Source organism: Plectropomus leopardus, chromosome 13 (genome assembly GCF_026936395.1).
Source record: "Plectropomus leopardus strain MGB_pleo_1.0 chromosome 13, ASM2693639v1, whole genome shotgun sequence".
In the NCBI taxonomy this organism is placed as follows: domain Eukaryota; kingdom Metazoa; phylum Chordata; class Actinopteri; order Perciformes; family Serranidae; genus Plectropomus; species Plectropomus leopardus.
The window spans coordinates 24,614,958-24,642,019 of record NC_142188.1 but is presented as its reverse complement, the minus strand read 5'-3'; the positions used below and the strand labels follow the sequence as shown (position 1 = coordinate 24,642,019).

General features: G+C 41.8%; 1 protein-coding gene across 4 annotated transcripts in view; it reads left to right on the top strand.

Annotated features, from left to right (window-relative positions):
* Positions 1 to 27,062, top strand: part of sipa1l2a (signal-induced proliferation-associated 1like 2, genome duplicate a) — a 105,842-nt gene that overhangs the window by 35,500 nt on the left and 43,280 nt on the right. For all 4 annotated transcript variants that reach the window (XM_088086306.1, XM_088086305.1, XM_042501848.2 and 1 more), the window contains exons 2-8: positions 779 to 2,561; positions 7,549 to 7,682; positions 9,017 to 9,205; positions 15,527 to 15,701; positions 17,993 to 18,096; positions 20,290 to 20,447; positions 21,113 to 21,689. In XM_088086306.1, the coding sequence (XP_087942432.1) occupies positions 1,049 to 2,561; positions 7,549 to 7,682; positions 9,017 to 9,205; positions 15,527 to 15,701; positions 17,993 to 18,096; positions 20,290 to 20,447; positions 21,113 to 21,689 (2,850 nt within the window). In that variant the 5' untranslated portion in view covers positions 779 to 1,048. The remainder of the gene's footprint in view (positions 1 to 778; positions 2,562 to 7,548; positions 7,683 to 9,016; positions 9,206 to 15,526; positions 15,702 to 17,992; positions 18,097 to 20,289; positions 20,448 to 21,112; positions 21,690 to 27,062) is intronic.

Below are 27,062 nucleotides of genomic sequence, written 5' to 3'. Positions count from 1 at the left end.
TTCTCTTTGTCCTCAGATGTTCAGGTTAATGAACAAAACTGCTGGAATCAGCTTTTTGTCTGTTTATTTCCCCAGGTGAACAACACTGAACAAGTGGAAAAGAGTAAACTTGCAAACTTTCTTTTCTGTTGTTGTGGCAGTGAAGCTTATATTTTAGTGGATTTGTGGCTATCATATATATTATATTACATTTCAGTTTTTTATTTGTCATAGCCAATTTACCTCCTTGTTAATTTTCCTCCTAACCAACTGCATCAGATAAAAAGGCGGAAAGTGGAATTGGCGTTGAATATGCAAAACTATCCCTCCTGTATAATTTGCAGGCTCGATGATGCTGCGAGCGCTTGGATCAGATATTGGTACATGTGAACATTTAGCTGAACATCTGCCTCTTGTTGCTGTAATTTGCTTCACCGCCATCTGTTAGGCATTGGCTGGAAGCACCAACAAAGATATACATCTATCTTGTTATAAACCCATAATAGCACCAGCTATTCTCAAATACACTAATTAGCCATATTCGATGATATGCTCCGCATAGTTCCAAAAAACTAATGCAGCCCTACATAACCCTTAGTGGGGAGTTTATTACATGATAACAGGGATGCAGGCATTTAGGTCAGCAGGATCATCATTTTTATAGCTGAACTGAATGTGCCTTATTTTGGGGTCATTTTGAGGAATACAAACTGCTTTTCCCTATGATTTGAATGAAAATGTCTCAACCTTCTCGCTGGGTGCTAACATTTTCTTCTCTGTTTTTGTTCCTGTGTCACAGATCCAACTCTTCCAGCTGTCGTTCTGCATTGGCGGCACGCTGTGAGAAAAGACTCCACTCCGCTGTGCCTCAGCGCCCCTCAGACACTTGTCCTTGACATCCAAATGCTGCGTGTCGATCGTCGTGCCAGCCGCCTTCTGTGAGTTATGACGACGGCTGCTTCGTCGACTCAGGAAAGAGGCTCCTCCTCCGCTCACCAGTGAGCAAATCACATGATGTAATGAAGAAGGGTCCTGGAAGTCTGCTCTTCAAGGAGTCTGCCAGCAGGATATGAGTATTTTGAGCCCTGTGACGGATAACAAATCAAACCCCGTGGGAATTGTGGGAGGCCCAGAAGAGTACTCCAAAGTCATGCAGTCAGAGGAGCTATTCAACAGGAAACTCAAAGCCCTGAATGGTAGCATGGGACCACCAGCCCCAAACATGCAGGGGAAACCTGACGGCGCAGGCAAAACAAATGGTACTCCAGCCATGCCTAAAATGGGCGTCAGGGCCAGGGTGACAGACTGGCCACCAAGGAAAGACGGATGGGACGGACGGCCCTCTCCAAACTATCAGAGTGTGATACCAGTGTTTCAGAACGGCCAGCAGGAACATACAGTGGAGATACTGGAGCAAGGCGAAGCAGTCTGTCTGGAGGTAGACTACTCTGACAAATACACACTGAGTGACCTCCTCAGCCACTCCCCGCTGAAGGGTCTACATCCCATCCGCCAACGTAGTAACAGTGATGTTACCATTAGTGACATTGACTCTGAGGACATAATGGACCAGAATGCTGTCAATCCAAACACCGGGGCCTCGCTGCACCGTGAATACGGCAGCACGTCCTCCATTGACCGTCAGGGCCTAGGTGGAGACGGCTTCTTTACCATGCTTAGGGGCTACCGAGTGGACACCCTGGATCACCGTAGCATACCGCCTCTGGGTTTCCCTGAGTTGTTGCGCTGTGACGCCTCCCTCTCCCCCAGCTTGCAGACAGCAGCCCAGATCGCTCGGGGCGAGATAGTCCACATTCCAGGCTACGACTACATCGACCACTCTCTGCTCTACAGCCGGGAGCCGGAGAAATCCTTCATGAGGCGTCTTAAATCGGAATCATCTGAAACGTCTCTGTTCAGGAAACTGCGGACCATAAAGAGTGAGAGTGACGCCATGCGGCTCTCAATAGAGGATGACCGGCGACCACTCAGCTTTCAAAAATGCTTTGCGCACTATGACGTCCAGAGCGTTCTTTTCAACATCAGCGAGGCGGTGGCAAGCAGAGCTAACCTGAGCCAGAGGAAGAACACCACTACTGGGGCTTCAGCTGCATCCGCCGGACTCGGGCCTGGAGCCGGGGTGCCTGGAGCTGGAGCCGGGGCTGGACTTGGAGCAGGGACAGATGGCGGAGCAGCAGGATGTAGCAGTGGGAATGCCCCGTTGTTTGAGTCTCCACTCGGCAGCAGGGAGGACTTGAACCCCAAGGAGAACCTGGATGCCGACGAGGGGGACGGGAAGAGCAACAGCTTAGTGCTGAGCTGTCCACACTTTCGTAATGAGATCGGTGGTGAGGGCGAGAGGAGGATCTCCCTCTCCAGAGCCAACAGTGCCAACTATAGCGGGATGTCAGAAAGCTGCTCATTTGAATCATCTTTAAGCTCCCACTGCACTAACGCAGGAGTCTCTGTACTGGAGGTGCCTCGAGAAAACCAACCTATCCACAGGGAGAAGGTGAAGCGCTACATCATCGAGCACATCGACCTCGGAGCATACTACTACCACAAGTACTTCTATGGGAGAGGTAAGGAATGCTTATGATGAGTATAATGTGTGATTTTTGAGTTTACAGAGATGATACAGAAGGATTTAAACAACTCAGCGTCGAGGTTTATTAAACTTTCCAGGCCAAATCCATTTCCTTGAAACAAGACTACAGTCAATGCTGCGTGAGAGCGAGCTCCCAAATGGAACAGCCTCCGCACATTGGGTCAGATATCTTGACGGCCCAGTTATTTTTGTAGGACCAGATGAAATAAAGGACAGAACAATAGCAGGCTTGTGTTTGGTGCAAGGGTGTGTGTTTCACTTCCTCAGGAGAGGAGCGGTCATGTCCTCCCTGTGATATTGCCCTGAACCCCGCGGAGAAGCTGTGATTAGTCATGTGAGAAGCGAGAGGTGAGCGAGAGGGTGTGTTGCAGCTGTTCCCCGCGGGGGCTGCGGGGGTGTTAGGACCCCTCCTATGAAACTTTAGGGTCAGTAAAACTATGCCAAGGTCCCAGGTCCCCTCATTAAAGCACCTATGTGACTGACGCTGGAAATACCATGCAGACCCCGACCCATCACCGCATTATACATATCTGTTTTTCCCACTGTCTGTGTGCGCTGCTCTCAGCAGATTGAGTTACCCATTCTTGAGCCTCCGCAGAAAACAGCTGCTTCACCTTTCACACTGAGAGATGCCTGACCTTCAAAAAGAGACTGTATTAAAATATTCTTCAGCGTGACAGTGTGTAAACTAAATTGGGGCTCAGTGTCGCCAGTTAACAAGAACATTACAGATCCGCTCTGTTTTTGAGCTTCCTCTGATAATCACGTACCATGAAATGTTTCCTCACGTAGTGTTCGCTGCACACACAGCGAGTGTATCCCTGGTGTATTTGTGTTTTTGACCTCTTTTTGTGGCAGGCCGATGTATAATTGAAATGCCCCGTGTTGCTGTCAGTTTTATTTCGATGTTTGGTGTAGTTTTTAGGGAAGATGCTTTTTCTCACAGAATGTGGACGTAACCCTTGCCCTTTTTTCATGAGGTGTTTTATCGGAGAGACAAATCTTTCGTCACCTTTACTTTAACATTAACACGCGCACATAAAAAAGGGCGCACACACTCACACAGTCACGCAATCACATGGCCACGTGTCACCACTTTAGGGGAAGCTTTTATCAACCTGGGCTGAACATTGATCCCATTGATTGCCCGAAGCCCCCTTCCCTTAGCAACAGGAGTGTTTCTCCCCAGACTGTCCTAATGGACACAATGTTTTAGTCACACCCCTGGGGCAAGACTAGTCACACACAGGTCATGGCTGCTTATATACAGGTAGATGGTAACACATACAATAGGGGGTGAACCAGAGGTTTTCAGCTCTTAAGATGTGGATGGATAGGTTCTTGTGAGATCAGATCACTGGTACTGGGATGCTGCTTCATGTAAACTGGGCGCAGTGACCTGAAATAAAGTTTCAGAGCCACAAATGTAAAAAAACAAAAAAAAAACACTTAAGGCATTTCTGGAGTGTGAAGTGACAGGAAGATGGAAAAGAAGCGTTATTTGACATGACAATCAAAGTCATCCATTCTACAACCTTTGGCAAGCTGTCAGCACCAAGTGATGAGTAACAGTGACATGTTATAGAAATGTGTTGACAAAAGCTTTCCTCTGCAGTCAACACTGTCTCCCTCAATGTTGCTGCTGTTGGTATTCTGATGCCTATTGGCTCGGATGCAAAGAGACCACTCGGCCTCCTGCAACCATTTGACCTTATGCCCCACGGAGCATTTCCCCTCAGTCCCTGGTCCCTGACAAGCCGTGCATTCCACAGGCGGTTAACCCCGCATCGCCTCCATACAGTTAATTTATTATTCATGCTGATATGCACTTTGCCTTAACGTTAATGCCACACTGACAAGAATCAGCATATTAACATTGCTAGGCACGGCATGGATGCAATGTCAAAACTTCTGCAGGAATGCCTTTGCAGATGTCAGTGCTTTGAGTCCCTGCTGAGGTTTTGCTTTTGTTGTCTGCTGAATCCAGGTCTTTCTCCCCAGCTTTAGTCGGGATTAGGGGGTGTTTGCTCAAGGCACGGCTTTTTGTGTGCAAAGCTTGGCTCCTGTCCATGTCCTAAACACACACACACACAAACACACACACACACACACACACACACACACACACACACACACACACACAACACAACACAACACAACACAACACAAATACTCCAACAACCCTTTATAGAATAATCCTGAGTACAGTGGAAACCTCTTAAAGTGATCAGGTCTGTCAGGGTCAAATTGATTACTATAAGCAGCTGATTATTATAGTCTTTTTTTTGCTTTTGGTTTATTTCTCATGCTGATTGCTTTTTTATTGGCATGTGAATGTTTATTACATGAATATGAAGTTATAAAGAGGACAGCTTTGCTTTGCTTCGGCATCAGGTGACTGGGCATTATTAATCCACCTCACGAAAGCGATTACAACCAAAAGTGCTCTCCTCATGCGCATTTTGTCTCCATCAGTAGCAGCCTTGACTGTTTTTATTGTCTAAGTAGGCTACACAATGTTGCTTGAGGAACAACAAGTTTCTCTGCTACATCTCGTTGGCTCCTTTACAGCAGCTTGCCATAAGCTTTGAGAAAACTACGTTGTTTTTTTTTAAATTAAGAAACAATAACTTTCTTTTACCCATTATGATATCAATGTCCACGAGGCACTGGCCTCAGTTAGCCAGCTATAGGCAGATAAATTACAGCAAGGCAAAGCATTATAGGACTTAATGTAAAAAAAAAAAGAATTATCTCAGTTTTAAAATATCTTTCTTTGTGTTTCGACTATTAATGGACTACTTGATAGATACCTCTACAATATTCTCATAAAGTATACTGTATTTTGAATGTATTTTGTTATAAATAGTTTCAAATTTCACACTTTTTATGTCAACAGAAATTAGTAGTGGTTCTTACTATGCTTAATTCTAATAAGACTGAAAGTCTAAAGCCCCGCTTTTGACCCCCCAAGTGTTCATTACATTTGTATTATACCCCACAATACACCTGATGGAAAGAATTAACTATGCATTGGCAATATTGAAAATGAAAAGGTATGCATCCTGGCAAGGAAATTTAGGAGGAATTCCTAGTATAGTTTGTCAGTTTTGTGTACACAGGAGAGTTGAGGGGGTTACCAAAAACATCAGGAGACTTTGTCTGAGCACTATGAATATCCCCAGGAAACTTCCTTTAGATCTACATCAGTGTTTGAGATGACATGGTCATGGATGAGTGTTGGATAACGTAAAAAATGGGTGACCCCCTGACAAAATTTGGAATCATCCTTAAGGGATAATAAATATTATTTCCAAATTTGATGCCAATCTGGCCTGTAAATGTCAACATGAATTATTTTTGATTGAATCGTTCAACTGATGGATGTACTGACCATCCAACATCAAAAACACCCTGCCACGATAATATTTCTAAATCATGTAAATCACTTTTTTTGTTCTGACCAATAGCTCATATACATAAATCCATAAATTGGTTTGTCAATTCCAAAAAATGTCAGAATCAGTTCCGCGTATGTTCCACTAAAGGCCATAAATACTCTGAGCCTGACCAGAGAGGGCATCCTGGTTGCCTGGTGGTTTAGGGCACATTCCATGTAACCGCTGGGTTTAAATGTAGCCAGGAAACTTTTCCTTGTCTGTCTCTCCACATATATTCCTCCTCCCTGCACAGTCAGTTATTGTAATGTGCCATTAAAACAAAGGCAAAAATTGCACAATGTATCACTTAATGGTTGCATGGTTTGTAAAGTCTGCTGCTTCCTTTTGTTCTCTGGTAGCTCTGAGGGTCAGCATCATACAGGTGTGCGTGTGGTGCTATTATAAATTCATCACTTCAAAATAAATAATCTAAAACATAATTATTTTTTAATCAGAGTCCCAAATTCATCTTTAATACTGACTCATGATGAACAAAAACATGTCTGTTGTAATACTTTGCTCTGCATGTGCTTATATGGTGAGGAGGACGCTGCTGCGTGGAGTATCTGGGTCAGTGATGGGTCAGAGTGGGTCAAACTGTCCGGGGCTCTATTTTTATTTGTTTGTTTGTTTTTTAAATCCCAGTGCTACCACTACACGCCAGGCTCTAATCCAGAGTGAATCAATTTCAGATCTCCGCTGGACCCCTGCTGCTTTCTGTAATCAGTGTCACAGCTCGCCCTTGGCCAATCCACACTGATATTTTTTACATTAATAAATCAATATATATGCATTTGATAACATGCAGAAGGAAAAGCTGTAATTTGATAAAGATGTGAACAATGTTATAGATCTTTTTCTAGAAAAATCTGTGCAGTAATAACAACTTTCACAACTTTACAAGATGGTTTTTCAGCTCAGCGAAGGAAGTGATAAACTGATAAAGAGGAATACTTCACCTGCAAAATGACTATTTAAGTGCTCACAGGGTTTTACCTTGAAATTGTGAAGAAAATTTTGTTTTTTTCATATGCCTCCACAGTGATTGGAGAATCCTAAAAACATTACTTATAAATTTGACTAAAAGTGGTCCGCATTTAACAACAGCAGAACTATATCAAACATTTGTTTACAAACTTTAACACAACTTGTGCAGTGTAGTCCAAGTGTAATTTATCCAGTTGTACTTCCCAAGCACATTCATTATCCCTAAAATATTACAATTTAAAATAGCCAATGCAAACAGTCTCAAGCACGGCAGAGCAGTGTGCCTGGACACGTGAATTCTTCAGAACTTTCTTTTTTTTCTCTTCTTCTTCTTTTCAACATCTTTGAAATGCCTGCGTGTCCTTTGGTATCAATCTGTGTCCTCTATCTAAAATCTGTGGTTTTTGCAGGTCCATGAGCGCAGTGCAGGCAGAGCTCTTCATAAGTCTTTTTTTTCTCTGCAGTGGTTTGTCACTTGCAGGGTGGATCATTGATCTGTTTGTTTAATTCCAGTATTTTTTACTCAACTTTCAGAGCATCAAAACTACTTTGGATTCGATGACAATCTGGGACCCGTGGCGGTCAGCGTGCGCAGGGAGCGGCTGGACGATGGGAAGGAGAAAGATGGAATGCAGTACAACTATCGAGTCACCTTCAGAACCAGTCAGGTAACTCTAATTCACCAGTGTGTGCTTTTTCTGCACTGCATGTTGTCTTGAACCGCTTAGAACTAATACGTATGCACAGTGGGAGAAACCTGACTTCTATCCCTCTATTAAAGGATGAACTACCAGCTTTTAAACGTGCTTTTAAAGGATATTTGTCACACATGTTCAGGTCACTCAGCTGAAGGCTCATTCAAGCATTACAGGAGTGAAGTAATGCTTCAGTACCCCTGAAAACAAGAGGAGGCTTCGCACAGCTCTCCGTTCCCAAATCTGCTCCCAGCACCCTAATGTGTCCAGCATTTCTGTGCCAGTTGTGACTCAGTTGGCCAACCATGCAAACAGTGATTCAGTCTATTGGAGTCAGCGTGATCACCCTTGTCTCGCTCGCACACTCTCACACACTGATGCACGCGCGTGTACACACAACATGAGTAATCCACAAACTGGAGATGCAAAGTCTCGCTGTCCCTGGTGGTACAGAAACCTCTCCTTGATTGATGCTGGGTGGTCTCATCCACTGAATAATTCAGGTGTAACAGATGTGTCAGGCAGGGAAATGTCACTGATATCCATTGCCATTCTTGGTGTAATGCACCACTCCCACGATAAAACAATGTATCTGGGTCACGGTAGCCCTGCAAGTAGCACGCAGACAATGTTTTAACTCCCCAACCACTGGAGCGTCTATTTGCATGTACTCCTATCATTTAGCCCCAGCGCTCTCTGCACTCGCTGTCCCACTCTTGCTCTCTCTTCCTCTCTAGGTCTGTTGAGTAATCTGCTTTTCAGAAAGCCTCTCTGTCGGACAGCCATTGACTGCCGACATTCACGTCCACAGGCTGTTTGGATGGAAATGGGATTTATGAGCGTAAATGTGTCCATGATGTTCCAAACAACAACACAGGGTTTAAGAGTGGGTGTTTTGAAGCTGTTTAGGTCAGCGTTTACTGGCACATTAATGATCTTACTTGTAAAACAGCACTTAACATTTAGTGCACAGTTAGCCTATGTTAATTATTTAGAATACAAGTTTCAAATGCTTTCCAATGGAGCTGTAATGGAGCAAGTGTCCTAAATAATATGATGTAGCATAAAAGGATATCAAGGCTGGCTCACCCAGCAGCTAGCATATAAGCCACGTTTTCATTTTCAACATTTTGAAATAAAATGGCCCACTGAAAGCTAAATTAATAAAATCATGGATTCACAGACATATTGACCCACACAGACCCAGTGCACACACAGACCTAACCATAACACATTGTACAACGGGACATCAAGACCTCAGAAGACGCTTATCAAAATGAAATCTGATTATCTGTCTTTTCTGCCAGCTGACCACACTTCGTGGAGCCATCCTGGAAGACGCTATACCATCCACTGCGAGACATGGGACGGCCCGCGGCCTGCCGCTGAAAGAAGTGTTGGAATACGTCATCCCTGAGCTAAATATCCAGTGTCTGAGGCTTGCCCTCAACTCCCCCAAGGTCCCGGAGCAGCTACTGAAGCTGGACGAGCAGGGGGTGAGTACATCAAGATGTGCTTTGAGGGAGTTTTGTTGCTATTTGTTCAAAAGTTGCAGTGTGAAAATGACAATTTGTGCTTTTCTGGGGGGCTTATGTACAGCACTGTTAACAGTCCAGATGCAGTGAGTCTTGTTGTCACTGTGAGGCTGCCAAACAAATTTTTGTTAATACTCGTTGGTTTTCACACTGACAAAACGAACTAGATAATTGTATGTTAGCATGTTTATTAGTGAACTTAAAGGACCAGAGAGTAGGATTTAGAGTCATATAGCAGTAAGATCACAACCAGTTAAATACCCCAATCCTCACCCCCCAACTTTTGGTTTGTCCTTTCTGGGGTACAGTAGAAACATGGCAGTGGAACATGGAGGACTGGAAGAGGACCCGCTTCCTATGCAGATATGAAGGGCTCATTCTAAGCTAACAAAACCACAATGATTCTTAGGTTCAGGTGATTATACAGTAGAGAAAATATAATTATGGATATTAATTACATTTCTGTTCATAGATTTCTCTAAGTGGGGCTGGTGGGTGGATGTTTGTTAATTTTTGACAGAGTCAGGCAAGCAGTTTCCCACTATTTACAGTGTGCTAAGCTAACCGGCTGCCTAAAGTCGCCTCATGTTTAATGGGAATATATGAGAGTGGTATTGATCTTCTCTAACTCTTGGCAAATAGGCATTTTTGCCAAAGTATCCAACTATTTCTTTAAGGAAGGTAAAGTTATAGCCAATATACTGTCCTCCACACAGATTTTCCATTTGTTTTAATCACTGCCACAAATTAGTAAAATGAATAACATCTTGGAATTCGAGGAAGATGGACTGTAATGATATTATAATATAAATCTTATTTTTATGGTATATCTGTCTCTGACATTTACGTCAGCTGTAGGAGGAAACAGGAGGGATTAACTTCAAATAGCAAGAACCTTTGTCCCATATGTGGGCTGCTTATTATAGATGTGCATAGTCTCGGGTGTGAAGCCATAAGACAGCCAATATCACACTTGAATAGAATCAATATGAATCCCACACTGCACTGCAGCCATCATCGTCTACTTTAACACACATTTTCTGCTGACACTCAGACGCCTGAGCCAAAGTAACTCACTTTTGACAACTTACTTCATCTAAGAGCAGGTGATTTGGTATTCTGCCTGGATGGCAAAGGATGTCATCTTGCATTATCTCAGTTTGAATTGAATGGCTATTACTGATACGGGCTTTCTATAGTCACAGGTGTCAGAGATGGATTCGTTGTGTGATCTTAAGGCCTTTAATTTCTCATGTAATGAAACTGCAAGATAGAAAGGAGTGTGGGAGGATTAGCCAGTGCTGTATTGCTTGTCTTACTATCAGAGAATTGGCTGCTTATTAGTGTAATTACATTCATTAGCATGAGCCCATCCTTCCAATTGACAGGGGAAAGGCTCTTATAATAGAAAGTGTCAGCCATGTCCCTCTCGTATATTAAGATTTTGTCGTGTGCATAAACAAGAGCAGTGTAGTGTCCTCTCCAAAGCAAGTTAAACGCACTTAAGATGATGACAGAGTTTGTGTATCCAATTATCGCAAAGTAACTTTGTAAGTAAGTGCTCTGGGAAGTGTTTTCTGCCAGATCTCAAGGAGCTGATGCGGGAGTTTGTTCACCTGCCATACAACTTCTAGTGCCTTTGGTATGAGAGACCGTCTGCAGACACAGACTTTGATATAAGACCGAAACTGACACATAGTGAGATGAAAAAAGCAATAAAGTAATCTAAGAAACTTCTTTCAGAGGAGGAGAGCCCGGGCTAAGTGGGGCTCCGTGCTCTTCCAACTGGCACTCCTCCTCACAGACCTCAAACCAAACGCCCAGTGGAGGCCAGTTTTATATTTGGACATCAGTATTTTTGTACACTCCTGTTTGAATCATTAATGTTATGCTTGCCATGCAAATGTTTAATATGTCAAGCACCCCGTAATCTTCTTTTTAACCAAGCTGGACTTTCACCGCCCCTCTAATGTGTTTATGTGAGGAAGCTAATGTTGGACAGGAACTCAGAGCTGAGAGATAGAGTGGTCTGCCCGGATCGTTCTTGTTTGTTTGAGTGCATAATTTCCTTCTGCCGCATGCGGAAAGCTTTATCTGAGGTTATTTTTTTTCTTGTGTTGTATGCGAACTGCTGAGATGTTAGTCCTCTGTTTTTGTGCTGGACTGTGTGTACGTGTGTGAAAGGACTCCTTTTTTGAACAGAAAGCACGTCTGGTGAATGAAAGTGTCCCGGAGCAAGACAGCCTTCACAATAACCTCATGATCAGTTCTGCAGAAAGAATATCCCTGAAAGCAGTGTTGTAATGGCCCTGGATGTAAGAAGAGAACAGAGCATATGTGAATGTGTTTTAGATGGCATTGTAGATCACAGTGAATCGACTGTGTGCAGATGGACTGGGAAAAGCATTAGACACTTGATCTGATTTTTGAGATGTGATTTTTAGGGTGATAGAAATCACAAATGATACATTTTTCTGAGAATGCCAATGATTGTAAAATGTGTATCTGATGTTTCCATCTAAAATCTGGAAAAATGACAGATTTCTCTTTTAATAGAAAATATTATCAGCTGCATCGGTTTCAGAATTAAAAATGCAATTTCAAGCTTTAATTTCTAATTTGTGATAATAAAAGCAGGGATATGAACAAGATAACGTCTAGCCTGCAGGTGTCTGCATGTAACGACACATAATAGTGTTTGGTGATGGTTAAGACAACATCAAAGAGGTCAAAGAAAGGTTAGCTAATCTTATCCTCACAATTATGCTGAACAAATTACCTTCTTACTAACCTAGAAAGACATTTTAACTGCAGTGCTCTGTTTCATAACACTCACAAAGACTAAATACATGACACTGCCCAACTGCAAACACTGCCAATCAAATTTACTTACATTCGTCAACAGGTAAAGTCTTCAGAGGACCATAAATCACTCCTGATGCCCACAGCGACAGTTCAGCTCTGAAGTATAACTCAGGCTTAAGTGAGATTTGTTCCACAAGTCCAACAGAGTAATCTACCACCTACTGAGGCTGTTATTGCTCTGCCAAAAAAGTCACCTCTCCCTTATGTAAATCAATCCCCTGTCATGATATGGAAACCTGAGGATTAACTTGAAATTATGTCGTGACCAGAATTTTTCCCTCTTCATTTTACCCCTCATCTACATTCCACTTTCTTCCTCGTACAACCCCAATTCCTAAGAAGTTTGGATGCTGTGTAAAATGTTCAGTAAAACAGAATGCAATATGTGAAATACACTGGAAATATGTTTTTTTGTTAAACATATTTCCAGTACAGCTTTTCATATGAAATTTAGACCAGACATTGGCTTTAATTCAATAAAGCCACACAGTTTTATTTTTAAAAATCGTAGTGGAATAAAAGAGGAAAAAGGTATTGAACATGCAAAGTGAAATTGATTTAATACTTAAAGAACAATGCCAGCTTCAAGACACTATCACTCATCTCTCACAATGTTCAGGATGGATTTGGGCCATTTTTTCACATAGAGAGTCTTAAAATATTTTAGATTTTGGTGAAACTTGCAAATCTTGAGAGAATTTTACTCTTTTAAGACTTCATCAATTAGTGTTCTTCATTCCCAAACACTAAGTGTTGTTAAAAGAAAAGATGACGTAACACAATGGTAATAAGAGTTTTCGGGGTGCCCATCCCATTCTTGTGAATGCAGTAACTCAAGAACTCTCGCAGAATGGGGTATTTCTTCAAATTTTGCACAAATGGCCACTTGGACTCAGCGATCAATTGTTTAGATTGTGGTGATTATAGGTTAAAACGTCACTGTGACCTCGTCTGTCTCTCTCGCTCTTTTTTTTAACACAATATCTCAAGAACACTTGGAGGGAATTTTCCCCAAATTTTTCACAGACATCCACTGTTACTCAAGAATGAATGGATTAGAGTTTGTTGGCCAAAGGTCACTGTGATCTCACAAAACATGTTTTTGACCATAACACAATAATTAATGCGCTGGCTGAAAAAAACACAAACATCCAATAGAATAAAATGATAAGGTGATGATATATTATATCCAAATGGTCAAAGGTAAACTTCACTGTGACGTCATACTGTTACCAAAAACACTCCTTTGTCCATTACTCAGTGTCGTAACTCAGGAACAAAAGGGGAGACCTTTTGTGCCGCAGGGTTGAAGATGTGTGTGAAGCATCTCTGTTTTCACGGACCTGAATGTAAACTCTTAAGTGCTACTTCACTGGTTCGTAGAGGCGTACACCTACGTGGCAGCAATCCTAGTTTGGAACATGTTGCAGGCATCAAATTCACACTGAGGTATATTTATCAAAAACAGCAAAGATAATTTGATTATTAAATATCGTGTGTTTAAACTATAAGTAAATATAGGCAGAAAAATATCGCATTTCATTTACAAAGTGTCCCAACTTTTTGGTATTGAAATGGTAGATATTGTGCTGCTGAACTTGAACATTTCTGTCCCCAAAACAGCACAAACTGCAACAGAAATGTTTATGTAACAATGCATGCACACTGTAGCCAGGTTTTGAGAGCCAAATTTTGGATTTTAGCTGCATTGGGGACACTGCAGTGCAGACAGATGTCACAGTGATGTTTTGTGTTGTGTTAGGGCACCGCTGTATCCCTCAGGTACGTCTCAGAGCTCTCCAAGGGGAACGTTGTCCTCATTTCTCTCTCCGCTCATTAAGTATCTTTCTATCTTTGCATTTTCTAAGGGTTTTTTTGTTCAAGAGAAGGAGAGGGCGAACAGTTTCCAGCACCCTCCAGCTCTGGACAGATAAAGGGAGAGGAGCGTTGGGGGAAAAGATATATAAAGAGAAAATTACTGCTGTCTAGCAGCTTATGTTCAGATTTTTAGCAAATGGAATATTTTAGCTAATCACAGAGGCGTTAAATGGGATAAAGCTTTTTTTTTTTATGGCTGCTCTACCTTATCAGAAGCCGATGCAGCCAAAAAAATCACATCAAAGGCGGTTACACAATGAGCTTTACCTCAGGAGCATTACTCATCTGTATATGTGTCCTGATGTGTTTGCACTTTTCTGGCAGAGACAAATTTGCACCAAAGGGCAATGCGATTGTCCTTGCCATCGGCCAGTCTGTTAAGAGGAGCAGGAGGTTAAGTGAGCCCATATAATGCAAGATAAAAAATAGGAGACCACATCATTGCATATCAGGCCATTTCCACTGGGCTTGATGGTATAATAGCTTTCCATCCACCGCAGGAGCTTTAGTGCAGAGCAGACCGCCTGATAGAGGAAGTCATCATGACAACAGTGTGAGAAGCACGCCGGGAACCGGTAACCTGTAACGGAGGAAAAAGACAATTCCAATTTGTTTCAGTATAAGGATGATTTGTTGGCTTTCACATTCAGAGAAACCTTTTTCTTTTTGCCATATTGACACATTTGCTGCAGGTCAAGATCGAGCTGTCCTCAGGTGTGAATTGTTGGGGAACAGGTGCCAAACGCAGGGGGCTATTTTTCATCAATTTTTTCCCCTTTTGACTCCCTCTCTTGGCCAGCATCAGAGAGCTATAAGCCATGAAAGATTCATGTTGGCAGAGAGGTCTCTCACTCTCACCGTGAAAGAAGAATCACTCCGGATGTTTTATTTCTTCCTGTCTCTTCGGGAGACAAGTTCATATCAGACCTGTCATTTCTGGATAAAATTAATGCTTGCACTGAGGACCTGTGAGATTTGGCTGCCTTGTGTATGACTATAAATACTCCTTTTTGTGAGTTTATCTTCATTAAGGTGCTCTTTGTTGAACAATGGCTGAGTATTATTAGTGGGGTGTTGTGCAGATCAGTGTTGTTGCTATTTTTACTACAGGTAGGACTTACCAAACAAAAGTATTGCTTAAGGAAGTTTTTTTTTTTTTTTTTTTAAGAAAGGATTAAAATGCAATTGCTGGCAGCTTATAGAGTTTGTGCTATAAACCAAAGCTATCCTGCTATGTCTGTAATTCACTCCCTTGTTGCTCCACAGCTGCTCTTAAGTAGCAGCTATTAGCTCGGCTTGATTTATGCTCCGCTCAGAGCTCCCGAGAGTTCAGAGCCTGGCTTTACAAAAGGGGATTTCAGCTCTCTCCTAGAAGGGTTATAAAGGCCTTCACATTAGCTGCGACATGATGGAAAGTGGGCACTCGCATGCCCTGAGTGCGTAATGTACAGTATGCATGAGTGTGGTGTGTGTGATACATATCAGCGACAGGAAATGATACTTACCCACCGAGTGTCTGTGTATGTTCCTCCATTCCAGCTAAGCTTCCAGCACAAGGTGGGAGTGCTTTACTGCAAGGCCGGTCAGAGCACAGAAGAAGAGATGTACAACAATGAGAGTGCCGGACCAGCACTGGAAGAGTTCTTGGATCTGCTCGGCCAGAGGGTGCGCCTCAAAGGCTTCACCAAGTACAGAGCTCAGCTGGATAACAAGAGTAAGATAAAAGACACGTCAAACTAGACAATCACAAAGCACAAGCCCACACACTCCTAATCCTGCAGAGTGCAGATGCTCTGCTCTCCCTCATACTGTTTTTTTTATAGAGGGCGGGTCCGTCTGTGTTCTTTTTTGCCCTTTTCAAATGGAAAACACCCACTCTGTCGCGAAAAGTAGTGACGTAGGTTAGAGCGGCGAGCACTGATAATGATAATAGCTGAAAGGGTTTCTTCAGTGGAGTGAAGTACTTATCCATAGTGTAATATAAAGTATAATATTTTCACTGAGTAACTTGCCATTACACAGTAGACAGCCCGACCAAGAATCAAAGCCATTTTGTCCCTGTCTTCAAAACCACTTGACTCTATTGACCAAAACAGTAATTTTACCTCACAGAACACAGGAGTTGCTGGTATAGCGCTGACTCGGCTGGTTAGTTTGTTTGTTTTATTGTGTTACTTTTAGAGCCGAGCTAAAGAGGGATCACCAGCAGTATTTCATGTAGCTTCTGAGTTGGTTAGGGGGTTATGGGCTTTTAAATGAAGAAGCACTTAATGTAGGTTTATATGTAGTAACATAATCATTCACATACCGACATTAGATCACATGGGCAAACGTAGTGTTTTATACAAGACCACTTAAACAGAGACTAAGTTATGACCGAGACCATGGTGAATTGAGACAGACAAAAGATTAGGTCTGTACCCAACTCTGAATTATGCCAGTCGAATCAGGTAAGAATGTTGATACGAATATTTTATGATTGGTTTTTTTTTCCATGTAAAGATTTACAGTCTAAACGGGCTCAGCTGCATTCATGTGATATAGTTAATAAACCAACAGTGCTAACAGCAGATTACAAAGACTGATACATTTTTTGCTGACCACAAATATCACACAAAAGCCACAGGCTGTGCCGTTTTAAGTCCCAAGAAGCACACTGACTATCAAATAAATAAATTAAAATAAAAACGACTGCTCGACTTGAAGCTACCTCAGTTGACTGAGGGGTCTCGGACTGAGGATTCGAATATTCCAGTTTCAGGGGGCAGCTCTACAAAAGACCAAGGTTTTGAAGGAGTTGAGATTAGACAAGTACAAGGGCCACATTGCATGACACAAACCAAAGACAAAAATTAATCCAAAAGATCCTCATTCCCAGAAAGACCCACAGGAAGCAAAGATTCCTTTGAAGTCGCCAGTTTTATTACCTAAGCTGATGCCTCCTCCCAGACAGCCACAGCTTCTTCGCCTTTCTCCTGCATTCACTGTCTTGGACTGGGAGTGAAAGGGGCCGGGATGGGGTGACAGCCCTTAACAGTAACAAAAATTTAAAATTAGAAATTAGGTATTGGTCAGGGATTTTGCATTCAATCACACAGTCATGATGTTAACAGATAAATCAGACAATGTACAGGCAATTTGGTGATATCCTTACAGTCGTGGTCTTGATCAGTCTTAAACTAAAATCCAGAGTTCTCTTAGCTGTAAACCAAGAGATCGAGCAAAATTGTGTTTGATTCTGAGACTCAACGGAGACCTTCAAAAAGTAGTCTAGAGGATGTATTGAGACCAGGACAACTCTGGAATCCTACAGCACTAGCTTTTAGAAGGGCTTGGGAAAATATCATTTTAATGCTAAAACATATCTTCTTCGACCAAAATTTAAATCTTCAGATTTGAACACACGAATGAACATGAACACAGAATTAAATTTTTTTTTAAAAACGTACGTGTTATCTAACACATAGAAACCTTTTAAATTGGTTTGATTTCTTTCTGAAACATGGAAGACAAAAAGCAGCTTAACAAGACATGGCCCAAAAATGAGCAAACATTTTTTTTGTTCTAAGAGCATTGCTTGAAGATAAGCACAAAAACAAACAAAACAATGCCCGTCAAAAATACTGAAAATAGAACAAAATATATACTTGTATTTATTTTATATATCTTATTATATTTTTTCCATAACATTGTTTTAAATATAAAATTAATATAATTATGAATAACATTTTCTGGACGTTTTCCCTATTTTTGGATAAATTAATAATAATCCTACCCTATTTTTTAAAACTAATTCTTAGGTAATATTCTTGTCACCTTCTCCTAATATCTTGCAATTTTTGGGACATTTCTTGCCAAGTCGATCACTGCCAGATCCAGGTTTAAAGGGGTTAAGCCTTTATGTCTTTAATCTTGATTTCTGTTGAATTGCATCATCAGTTTATTTAACACAATGGCCTTTTGTAATGAAGCCTTAAACTTTGAATGCCTTGTCCTGTGTTACAGCGGACTCCACAGGCACACACTCTCTCTACACCACCTATAAGGACTACGAGCTGATGTTCCACGTGTCCACCATGCTCCCCTACACACCCAACAACAGACAGCAGGTCAGTAAACTCCACACTTCACCCTCTGTCCCCCTCAGCTGACCACCATGTTTGCTTTGCTGTGTGTACTGTGAGCCAGCCTCTAATGGTGGTAATAAGTCCCTGAGCAGCTTCCTTTTAGGAAATCTTCAATCCCGGCTCCTGCCAATCTTCCCCAGAGGCTCATTTTGCCACGGTAATGACCTATCAGTTGAAAGCATGAGCATTGCCATGGTTACGGAACCCCACAGTAGGATTTTAATCAATGCATCCCCAGGGGTTGGACCTAACGTGGTATTAGATGGGCCTCTGTGACTGTCTGCACTAACAAGTTGAATTAAGTGGATGTAGTGGTGGACTGGCGAGCGATGGCCCGATAAAGCCGCGATTACAGAGGTTCACCATCTTAGTCTCTGCACTGCTTGCATGGAAGTACTTTTTGAACCCATAATGAAACCTGTGGGTAAAATCCTGCTGCAGAGATATTAACAGCGAGGATACGAAGGGGGCAGTGAAGTGAGTCGGAGGCTGAGTCGGAGGCTGACTCTGCAGCGAGATACTGCAGAGGCCTAATCCATCACGTGCATCCAAAACATCTGATTGGAAGGATTTGGGGGGTATCTTTCCCTTTTCTTTTCTCCTCCTCCAATTGTGTTTCATGGAGTGGGATAGTTTCATTTAATCCCTGGTGGTAATCTTGCAGCAGGCACCGGCAGAGCTCATCTCTTCATCCTTTCCAATTGACACCTGAACCCTCTAATCCCGCATGTCCCGGAGTCTTGTTGACCCTCACTGACAACTTTATACCAGCCAGAGAATGAGGTTAACTATCTGCACAATGCAACAATACAAGCAGTCTACATTGGGTTTGAGGGAATATGTCTCCTTTGCCCAAAAAAAAGAATAATGTATGCTAACAGAAACGTCTCCATATACAGAAGGCTCTTTATTTTGATTTTGAACACAAAATTTCAGAGTCAGAACGTGAAGCTGTGTCAGTATGTAAATCTGTGTTTAGAGGTCTGTAAATGGTTTGTTGTTTTGTTTGTGATACGACTGATGCCACAGACATTATATTGGATTCATCACTCAACATCGATGTGATGAGGACTTTAAAAAAAAAAACCAAAATTAACCTGTAGGCTTGGGCTGGATCAAGGTATTACGGTATACTGGGGTATTTAGAAATCCTGAAAGGTATGATTTTCTGTACAGGTAAAAATACAGATGCTCCTCATTTTTTTAAACGGATATGGAGATGCTGCATAAAGGTGTTACCGGGGTGCCTGTTCCATAGGTGAAACGGGCAGCTGATCTTAAAATGATGACAACAAAGACTGGTGGGGATAACGTTACAGGACTAGTCAAAAAGAAAAATGCTATGTGTGCTCCATGATTCAATATTATCACGATTCTAAAGATTTTGCCAAGTAATGTGATAACATATTGCGATTTATTACCTTTTTTCAGTTAGAAATTATTTCCTCAAAGGAAAACTTTGTCAACATCAGGTTTATCTATGTATTATTTTCAGTCTGTTCACATCACAGTAAATCATTTTTATTGCAGCAAAATGTATCAAGTGGACTGAAACAGACACAAATCATCATTATCATTCTAGTAGGCTAGCAAAAGTTTAATTAAAAAAATCAATACTCGTCAGCCTGACACAATATTGCCACGCAAACGTTGCGATACTATGCTGTCAATTTTTCCTTCACCCCTAAAAACATGCCTCAGCCTTTGTTTGAGAGTAACTTAAACTTAATCTTGAGATGGCATCTTCCATCTACAAAAGCATATTTATGAGCAACATGTTTTTACTTAACGCATTTCCGTTCAGCGCACTGATGTGTTGGAATCTGCTGAGTCAAGTGTCATTGGGTCCTCCAGCAAGACAGACACTCATTTCCTCCCAACTTATAATTACTCTATTATTTAAGTATTCAAACCTTTCAAGACTTGTCTAAGTAGGCTAAGCGCATATAGATGCATGACATACACGCTACTTCTATCACCTGTAGCGCAGATTGTACGCCTCTTATTTTTCACATAATTACTGTCATATATTGTGTACTTTGTGAAATGTCAGCAAAGTATGCAGATATGACAAAAGTGTTAACCTTCCCTTGTTTTGTGCTGTACTATAGGCACCCTTATGTGATGCCTTTTCTCCTTGTTCTGTATCTGACTCTGTTTCTCCCTTTTTCATAGTTACTAAGGAAGAGGCACATTGGCAATGATATCGTCACCATAGTATTCCAGGAGCCCGGGGCCCTTCCTTTCACTCCAAAGCACATCCGCTCTCATTTCCAACATGTGTTTGTCATCGTCAAAGTCCACAACCCCTGCACTGATAACGTCTGCTACAGGTAAACAGAACAAGCATGCACCACGCCTGCAAGGCTCTCTCAAAGCTATTTCACTAAGGCTGATGAAAATGGAGAGGGTAAAAATGCAACATCTTTATTCGGTGGCGTCGATTCAAACCCCTCAACATTAGAGCTCCTCACCATGGGATAAGGAGCAAACTAATATCCTCAAGACAATTTAGGGGAATGTGTTTCTCTTTTGATGTGCTTTGCATAAATGTCTTCATGCCAAACGGCTCAACATGAACTCTTACGAGCACTTAATTTGAAAGAATAATAATAATAGCCTGCTGAGTGCTTTCTGTGGTTTCTGTCATGACTTTATAGTAATGTGCGGGAATCACGAGGCTCTTTTGATCTGTTCGGTGATGATACAGTTATTATCTTCAGAGACACCTTGAAATTATGACTTACAACTCTCTCCTCGAGTGTTTCTGAAGTCAAGACGACTCTTGTTAATAACATAGCGTTTGTTGAACAGAGCAAGATTAGTCTGAGCTCCTCTCAGTCTTTCCGTTGGAAATAATTTTCCTAAAAGCCATATAATTTCAACACTCTTCAAATGGCTGCTCATTATATGTACAGTTCAATACTCCTTTACTTCTTTTACTTTCTCTTAACTGTCAACGCTGCCTCTGATTAATTCATCCCATCCTGTTTTCCAGCGTGGCCGTGTCCAGATCTAAAGACGTGCCTCCGTTTGGCCCCCCTATTCCCAAATCTGTAACTTTCCCAAAGTCGGCAGTTTTCAGGGACTTCCTGCTTGCCAAGGTCATCAACGGAGAAAACGCCGCACACAAGTCAGAGAAGTTCCGAGCCATGGCGACTCGCACACGGCAGGAGTACCTTAAGGACCTGGCTGAGAACTTTGTTAGCACAGCTACTATTGACTCTGCTGTCAAATTCAGCTTCATCACCCTCGGAGCCAAGAAGAAGGAGAAGGTGAAACCCAGGAAGGATGCACATCTGCTCAGCGTGGGGGCCATCACCTGGAGCGTCTGCGCCCGGGACTTTGGCCAATCGATAGACGTGGACTGCTTGCTCGGCATATCCAATGAGTTTATTGTGCTCATCGAGGAGGAATCAAAAAATGTGGTCTTCAACTGCTCGTGTCGTGATGTCATCGGATGGACCTCAGGGATTATGAGCATTAAGATCTTCTATGAACGCGGGGAGTGTATCATGCTGTCAGCCCACGACAACTGCGGAGAGGACATCAGGGAGATGGTTCAGAGACTAGAGGTAAGATCCTTAAAGACTCAACTGTACTTATCTCTGTAATTTTAGAAGTCTTAATGTCTTCTGGAATAGACCATAGGGGGGAGTAGCTGATCCTTTGTAGCATACTTTATGCACATGTCTTTAGCATCAGTCTCAAATCAGCATATTAAGAGATTTTAAAACACTGCATCCACCTCTCAGAGGGAGTAATTCACTCCTCGGAGGAGTTCTCTGTGGCTAATTGAGGGTTTCGTCTTAGTTTGGCATCCAGTTTATTTTGATATAATAAGCATATTACAGTAAAAACAATTAAGCTGTCACACCAGTGGTGTGTCAAAAAACAGTTTTAATGGGTCGGCCAAGGTGCAGCCCGGGTTGGCACAAACACACAAGCATGCACAGACAGATTAGAAAAGACTTTAGCATCAACATTAGCCAAATATTGATGACACCTTTTCCTGTTCAGTCACCGAGCAGCTTTTTATGCTCAAGGAAAGCAGAAAAAAATAGTTTCGGCTGTATTGCCCTAAGCACGGTACATTCATCTTTGGCCACACGAGAGAACATTTGCATTGGTCTTGTCTTTGCTCTAAATTGTTGTTGCTGCACAATTGTTGTCTTCTCTCTAAGGGCCCCGAAAAACCAAGCCAATGTCAGTTTATGTCAGGGTGTCAGTGAGCGTTTTTACAGTGCATCTTGCACTGTTGGCACCAGTCAGCCCTTCTAAGGCCTTAAGTTAGGAGGGTGTGGGATCCAAACAAACTTGTTTTTTAGGTAAGATTATATTTTAAGCCATTGAGCTCTTAAGCAGAAACAGTTTGTAAGGTTTGTGTTATTGCTTGCTTGTGCATAGTCAATATGCTTTGTTATTTTAAAATCAGATTGTGTTTTTAATGTGCTAACTAGCGTCTTGAATCCGCCCTGTCAGTCTTACAGTTTTCCCTCTTGAATGACCAACACATACTACCGCCTCCTGCTGGTATGGAGAGTTATGTCCTCTCACACAGGTGCAAACCGAATGTGCTAGTTGGCTGTTGGCTGTAACCTTTGCCTAATGTTCAGGTGCAAATTTTTGGTTGAGACACAGGTGAGGTCGGCCTTCATTGCCACAAGTTCTTTGATGTTGGTTTGGTGTGACTGGACCTCAAAGCCCAGCTCAGACCAAAGATTTGCGACGGGATGAGTTGAAATGTTTTGAAACCAAAAGTTTACACCAATGCAACAAGACAGTGTATCATCCCCATAGCAACAACTTTCTGTACTTCTGCTGTAACTTGAATCTCTTTTGAGTGTGTCAAATCTGAGAATAGTGATAGTGAGATACTTGCTATAGTTGTATTTCTAGTGTTTACACATTGAAAACATTTCTTTTTTAAATGAGAAGTTTTTGGAAAATTTGTAGGCATCCATTCAACTGAATACCCAAGGGGCTTATGCTAATTTCTACCATGAAGTTGACACTAACTATTGAGATATCATTTCACCATGGGAACAGCTGATGATAATGCTGGCTTCTCTGTCCTATAGTCTACTATTTTTTAAGATCATTTTTTTGGGGCATTTCCCTTTATTTATAGGACAGTGTGAGAGAGACAGTAAAGGTGGGGGAGACAGGGGGGGGGAAGACACAGCACAGGGCCACAGTCCTGACTCGAACACTCTACCCAGTGAGCTAGAGGTCAAGTCAAGTCAAGTCAATTTTATTTATTAAGGCCATTATCACAAAACACGGTTTGCCTCAGAGGACTTTCCAGCACACGACATCCCTCTGCCCTTAGACCCTCACATTGCCTAAGGAAAAACTCCCCCAAAAAAACCTCTCAAGCCCCCTAAAATCTACCATTTTGACCAGCTGACAGTTTGTAACTGACCTGACCAGCTGACTTTGCTGCAAGCTGATTGGCTATTGAAACAGTTGATGTGCATTATATTCCAACACCAGCTGCCAGTGACTTGACAAACTGAGTGCAGGTGACACCATCAGCAGGCTTGGCAACTGTCTAAATTTTTTGGTCTGAACTAGGCATACTATGGCCAACACCCAAACATTTGAGGCTACAACATTTGGCTACTGCAGATTTGTTGATCACTGATTAAACAGTTTTTTCAGAGCTTTTGAAAACCTCTTTGTTGTATTTTTAGTCCCAACATCCAGAGAAACATCCCCTCTTGGGTTTGAAAAGTAGTTCACCACCATATCCCTCCTAAAAAGAGACCTATAAGTAACCCCCATGAAACACAGTAGTAGTCTGTCATCAGAACTGCCCAGTAAATCTATTATGACTGTGTTTCACACATAAGCTGCAGGACTGTGAAGGAAAATGGCTGGCTTCACTTTAAATGATGCAGTGAGGCATTTTACTTTGGGATAGTTGTGGTCGCTCTGTGGTGAAACAATGCAGTCTGCAAATATTGCTCTTACCATTGTAGCTTTACTACTTACCACAAAACTTGTTATTCTATTTTCACCATTATGCCAGCAGAACGGTTGCTTGCTTAACCTATATCTATCCTGTCAAGTCTAATGTGCTGTAACTCCACTCTGAGCTTCTGGTATTTTATTTTCTTGTGTTTCTGTCATTGCCTTTTTCTCCTCAGCATTGTCAGAATATGGATGACAGAATTAGCCCAAAACTATTTGTTTTCCCGACTTGCCCGTCGTCTGTCTGCCTTGTTTAGAGTGTGACTTGAATGTGAAACTGAAAAATGAAATCAATAGACTCCCAAGAGGATTATAGACCTCCTGTTTTTTTTTGCTCATCACACAGAATGAGCAGAGGTGTACAGTTAAACGTTCAGGTCACACAAGTGCAGATGTTGTTTTATCAGGATAAACCATTATGAAACACCATTTTCATTAAAAAAAAAAAAAAAAAAAAAGCACAAATCCAGAGCCACTTCCTGCGGCAGACAGTTAATGAGAGTAAAAGATTAGCAATGATGGGATTTTGGCCCATTCTTGATTTTGCGGATATCTGGGCGCAGGTGCAGGAGGAGGTAACTTAAACAGGACACCAACCCAGTTTTGAAGGGAAGGAGAGAAAACAGAGACATGTTTTCTGGGGGGTCTGACTAAGAATAGAGGACACTTGGCCTCACTTCTTTACTCCTGTCGAGAGCTATCCACTTTTTTCTCTCATACCCATTTTGTAGTCCAGCCATGGTAATCTGCACAGCTCTGCGGCCCAGCTTACATTGTGTGATGAGAGAGAAAATAGGTCAAAACACCTGGTTCCTCAGCCTGGACACTGGCATCCAATGCCTTGTTTCCGCTCCTTGTGTTGCTGCGTAGGCTTTGCTTTTCCTATTCCAGTTTCCACGGTTTGTTTACTGAACCTCTAATCAGGCAACCCTTTGTTTCCTTCAAATAATATTGAGGTTGAATCCCAAAATCCAAACCTGAGCTGTGCATGACCTTATTTCAGCCTGCCTGCATACTCTCCTCCACTTATCCCTTTGGCAAACTCATCAAAAGTCTCGAAATTTCCAACAAACCCCAGCCAGCGAATTATTGGTTCAGCCAGCAACATGGGAGTAACAATCCATTTCAGACAAAAAACATAAGAAAGAACCTCAGTCTTCTGAGGATTATGATAGACGGGGGATAATTTACACCTTTTTTATTATCGCCTCTCGCAGTGAACTATTTTCAGAAGTGTTTAGAAATTAGAACAGGCAGAAATAAATGTGCACACGAGGACAAAGATTTTGCATATCAACCACCTCAAAAAGCACAAGATCCTGAAGAAGTATTTACCATAATTAATCTTAAAAGGACATGGGTGTCATTCAGTGTCTACTCAACTCATCATAAGAAAGGACGGAGCAGGATATATTAGCATTTGTGATTAGCCAAAGGACATCGCTTCCTCATTCACTATGCTAATATCCTCTCACTTTTACTGTCCACTCACCCAGGGGATTTGTGAGGGATGTTTCACAGGAGAAAAAAAAAGCTCAGAATAGGTATTAATAATTGGGTGGCTATTTGTGTTATTCACACAGACAGTGGAGCAGCGGCAGTATGCACATTTGGAAACGAGCTGACCGTGCATTCTTTGCCCCAAAGGTGTCTGTAATGTCCCAGAGGTTGACTCGAATCATGTTTCACTGGGAGGATTTACAGGCTGCTGGACCTGTGATGTAATGCGAACCAGAGTGAGCAGATTGCCCACTGTAACACACAGAGGAGTCCAGTGTTAGAGCACAACTAAAAGCTTTGTGATAATGTCCCGCTCTCCAGGGGTGTTGCTGAGCTGGGTGGCTGCGTGTTCAACATTTATGAGACAAGTCATCTCGGCTTAGGTGCCAATTTTATTTCGTTTCCTGAATAAAGTGCAGGCAGTCTCCAAAGTTGGGTGTGTTTCTTTATGTTTGTATCAGCAGAGCTACAAATAAACACTAATCATCATATCTGCTATGAAGTTAAGAGACAGAAAAGGTAAAAAATAAAACAAGGGGAAACTCTGATGACAGTAAATGCTTTAGAGCAGCAAATATTTTGGGAATTGTTGAATCATTTTGAGTCATTTTCCTGAAATTATCCTCTAGTTCTAGCCTCTCAAATGTATCATTTCATGATGTTTATATGTGAGAAAATGGAAAACCTTACACAAACATCATAAACCCATGACGATGCAACAACTCTTAATTAGCAGCACTTTGATTTTGGTTTAGCAACAGGATAATTTTTCAGCCCACTGTATTCTGTCTCTGAAATGCCTGTTGGAGGGCAGAAGTTGGTATTCTCCATTTAGAACGTGCGAGGGGTTATCAGAAATGCTGTTAGTACCCTGAGCATGCTCTGTGGTTGCCTGAAGAAGTGTGCCACAGGTTGGAAAAGTTGTAGTTGATTGCATAATGTAGTTTTCCATTTGTTGATCAATCCAGAAAAGTGATTGGAAGGTTCATGGATAATGACAAGAATTGTTTGTTACAGTATAATCTGTCAGTTTAGTGGGTGCATGATATTCTAATTTAAACTATCAGTTAATCATGTGACCGCTGAAATGTCCAAGAATAGAAACTGAATTTCCAAAGTGACATCTTTATGTTGCTTGTTTTGTCCAACCAGCAGTCCCAAAATACCAAATCATTCAGTTTACTCTTGTATGTAATAGAGAAAAGCAGCAAAAAGTCAATTAATGTTTGGCATTTTTGCTTAATCACTAACTTAAATGATCAATATATGGCATGATTGTTGATACATATTTTGTCAATCAATGAATCTGTTCTTAATCCTAACCATTTTGAGGCTTTATTATTAACTACTGACATTGAGGTCTCTGTGAAACAGCAGTTAGAGAGTCTTTAGCCTCTGCACTGTGACGTATTTCCCAGTGAAATGTAATATTTAAGTGGTGTACACTAGCAAGACGTATATACATCAAATCT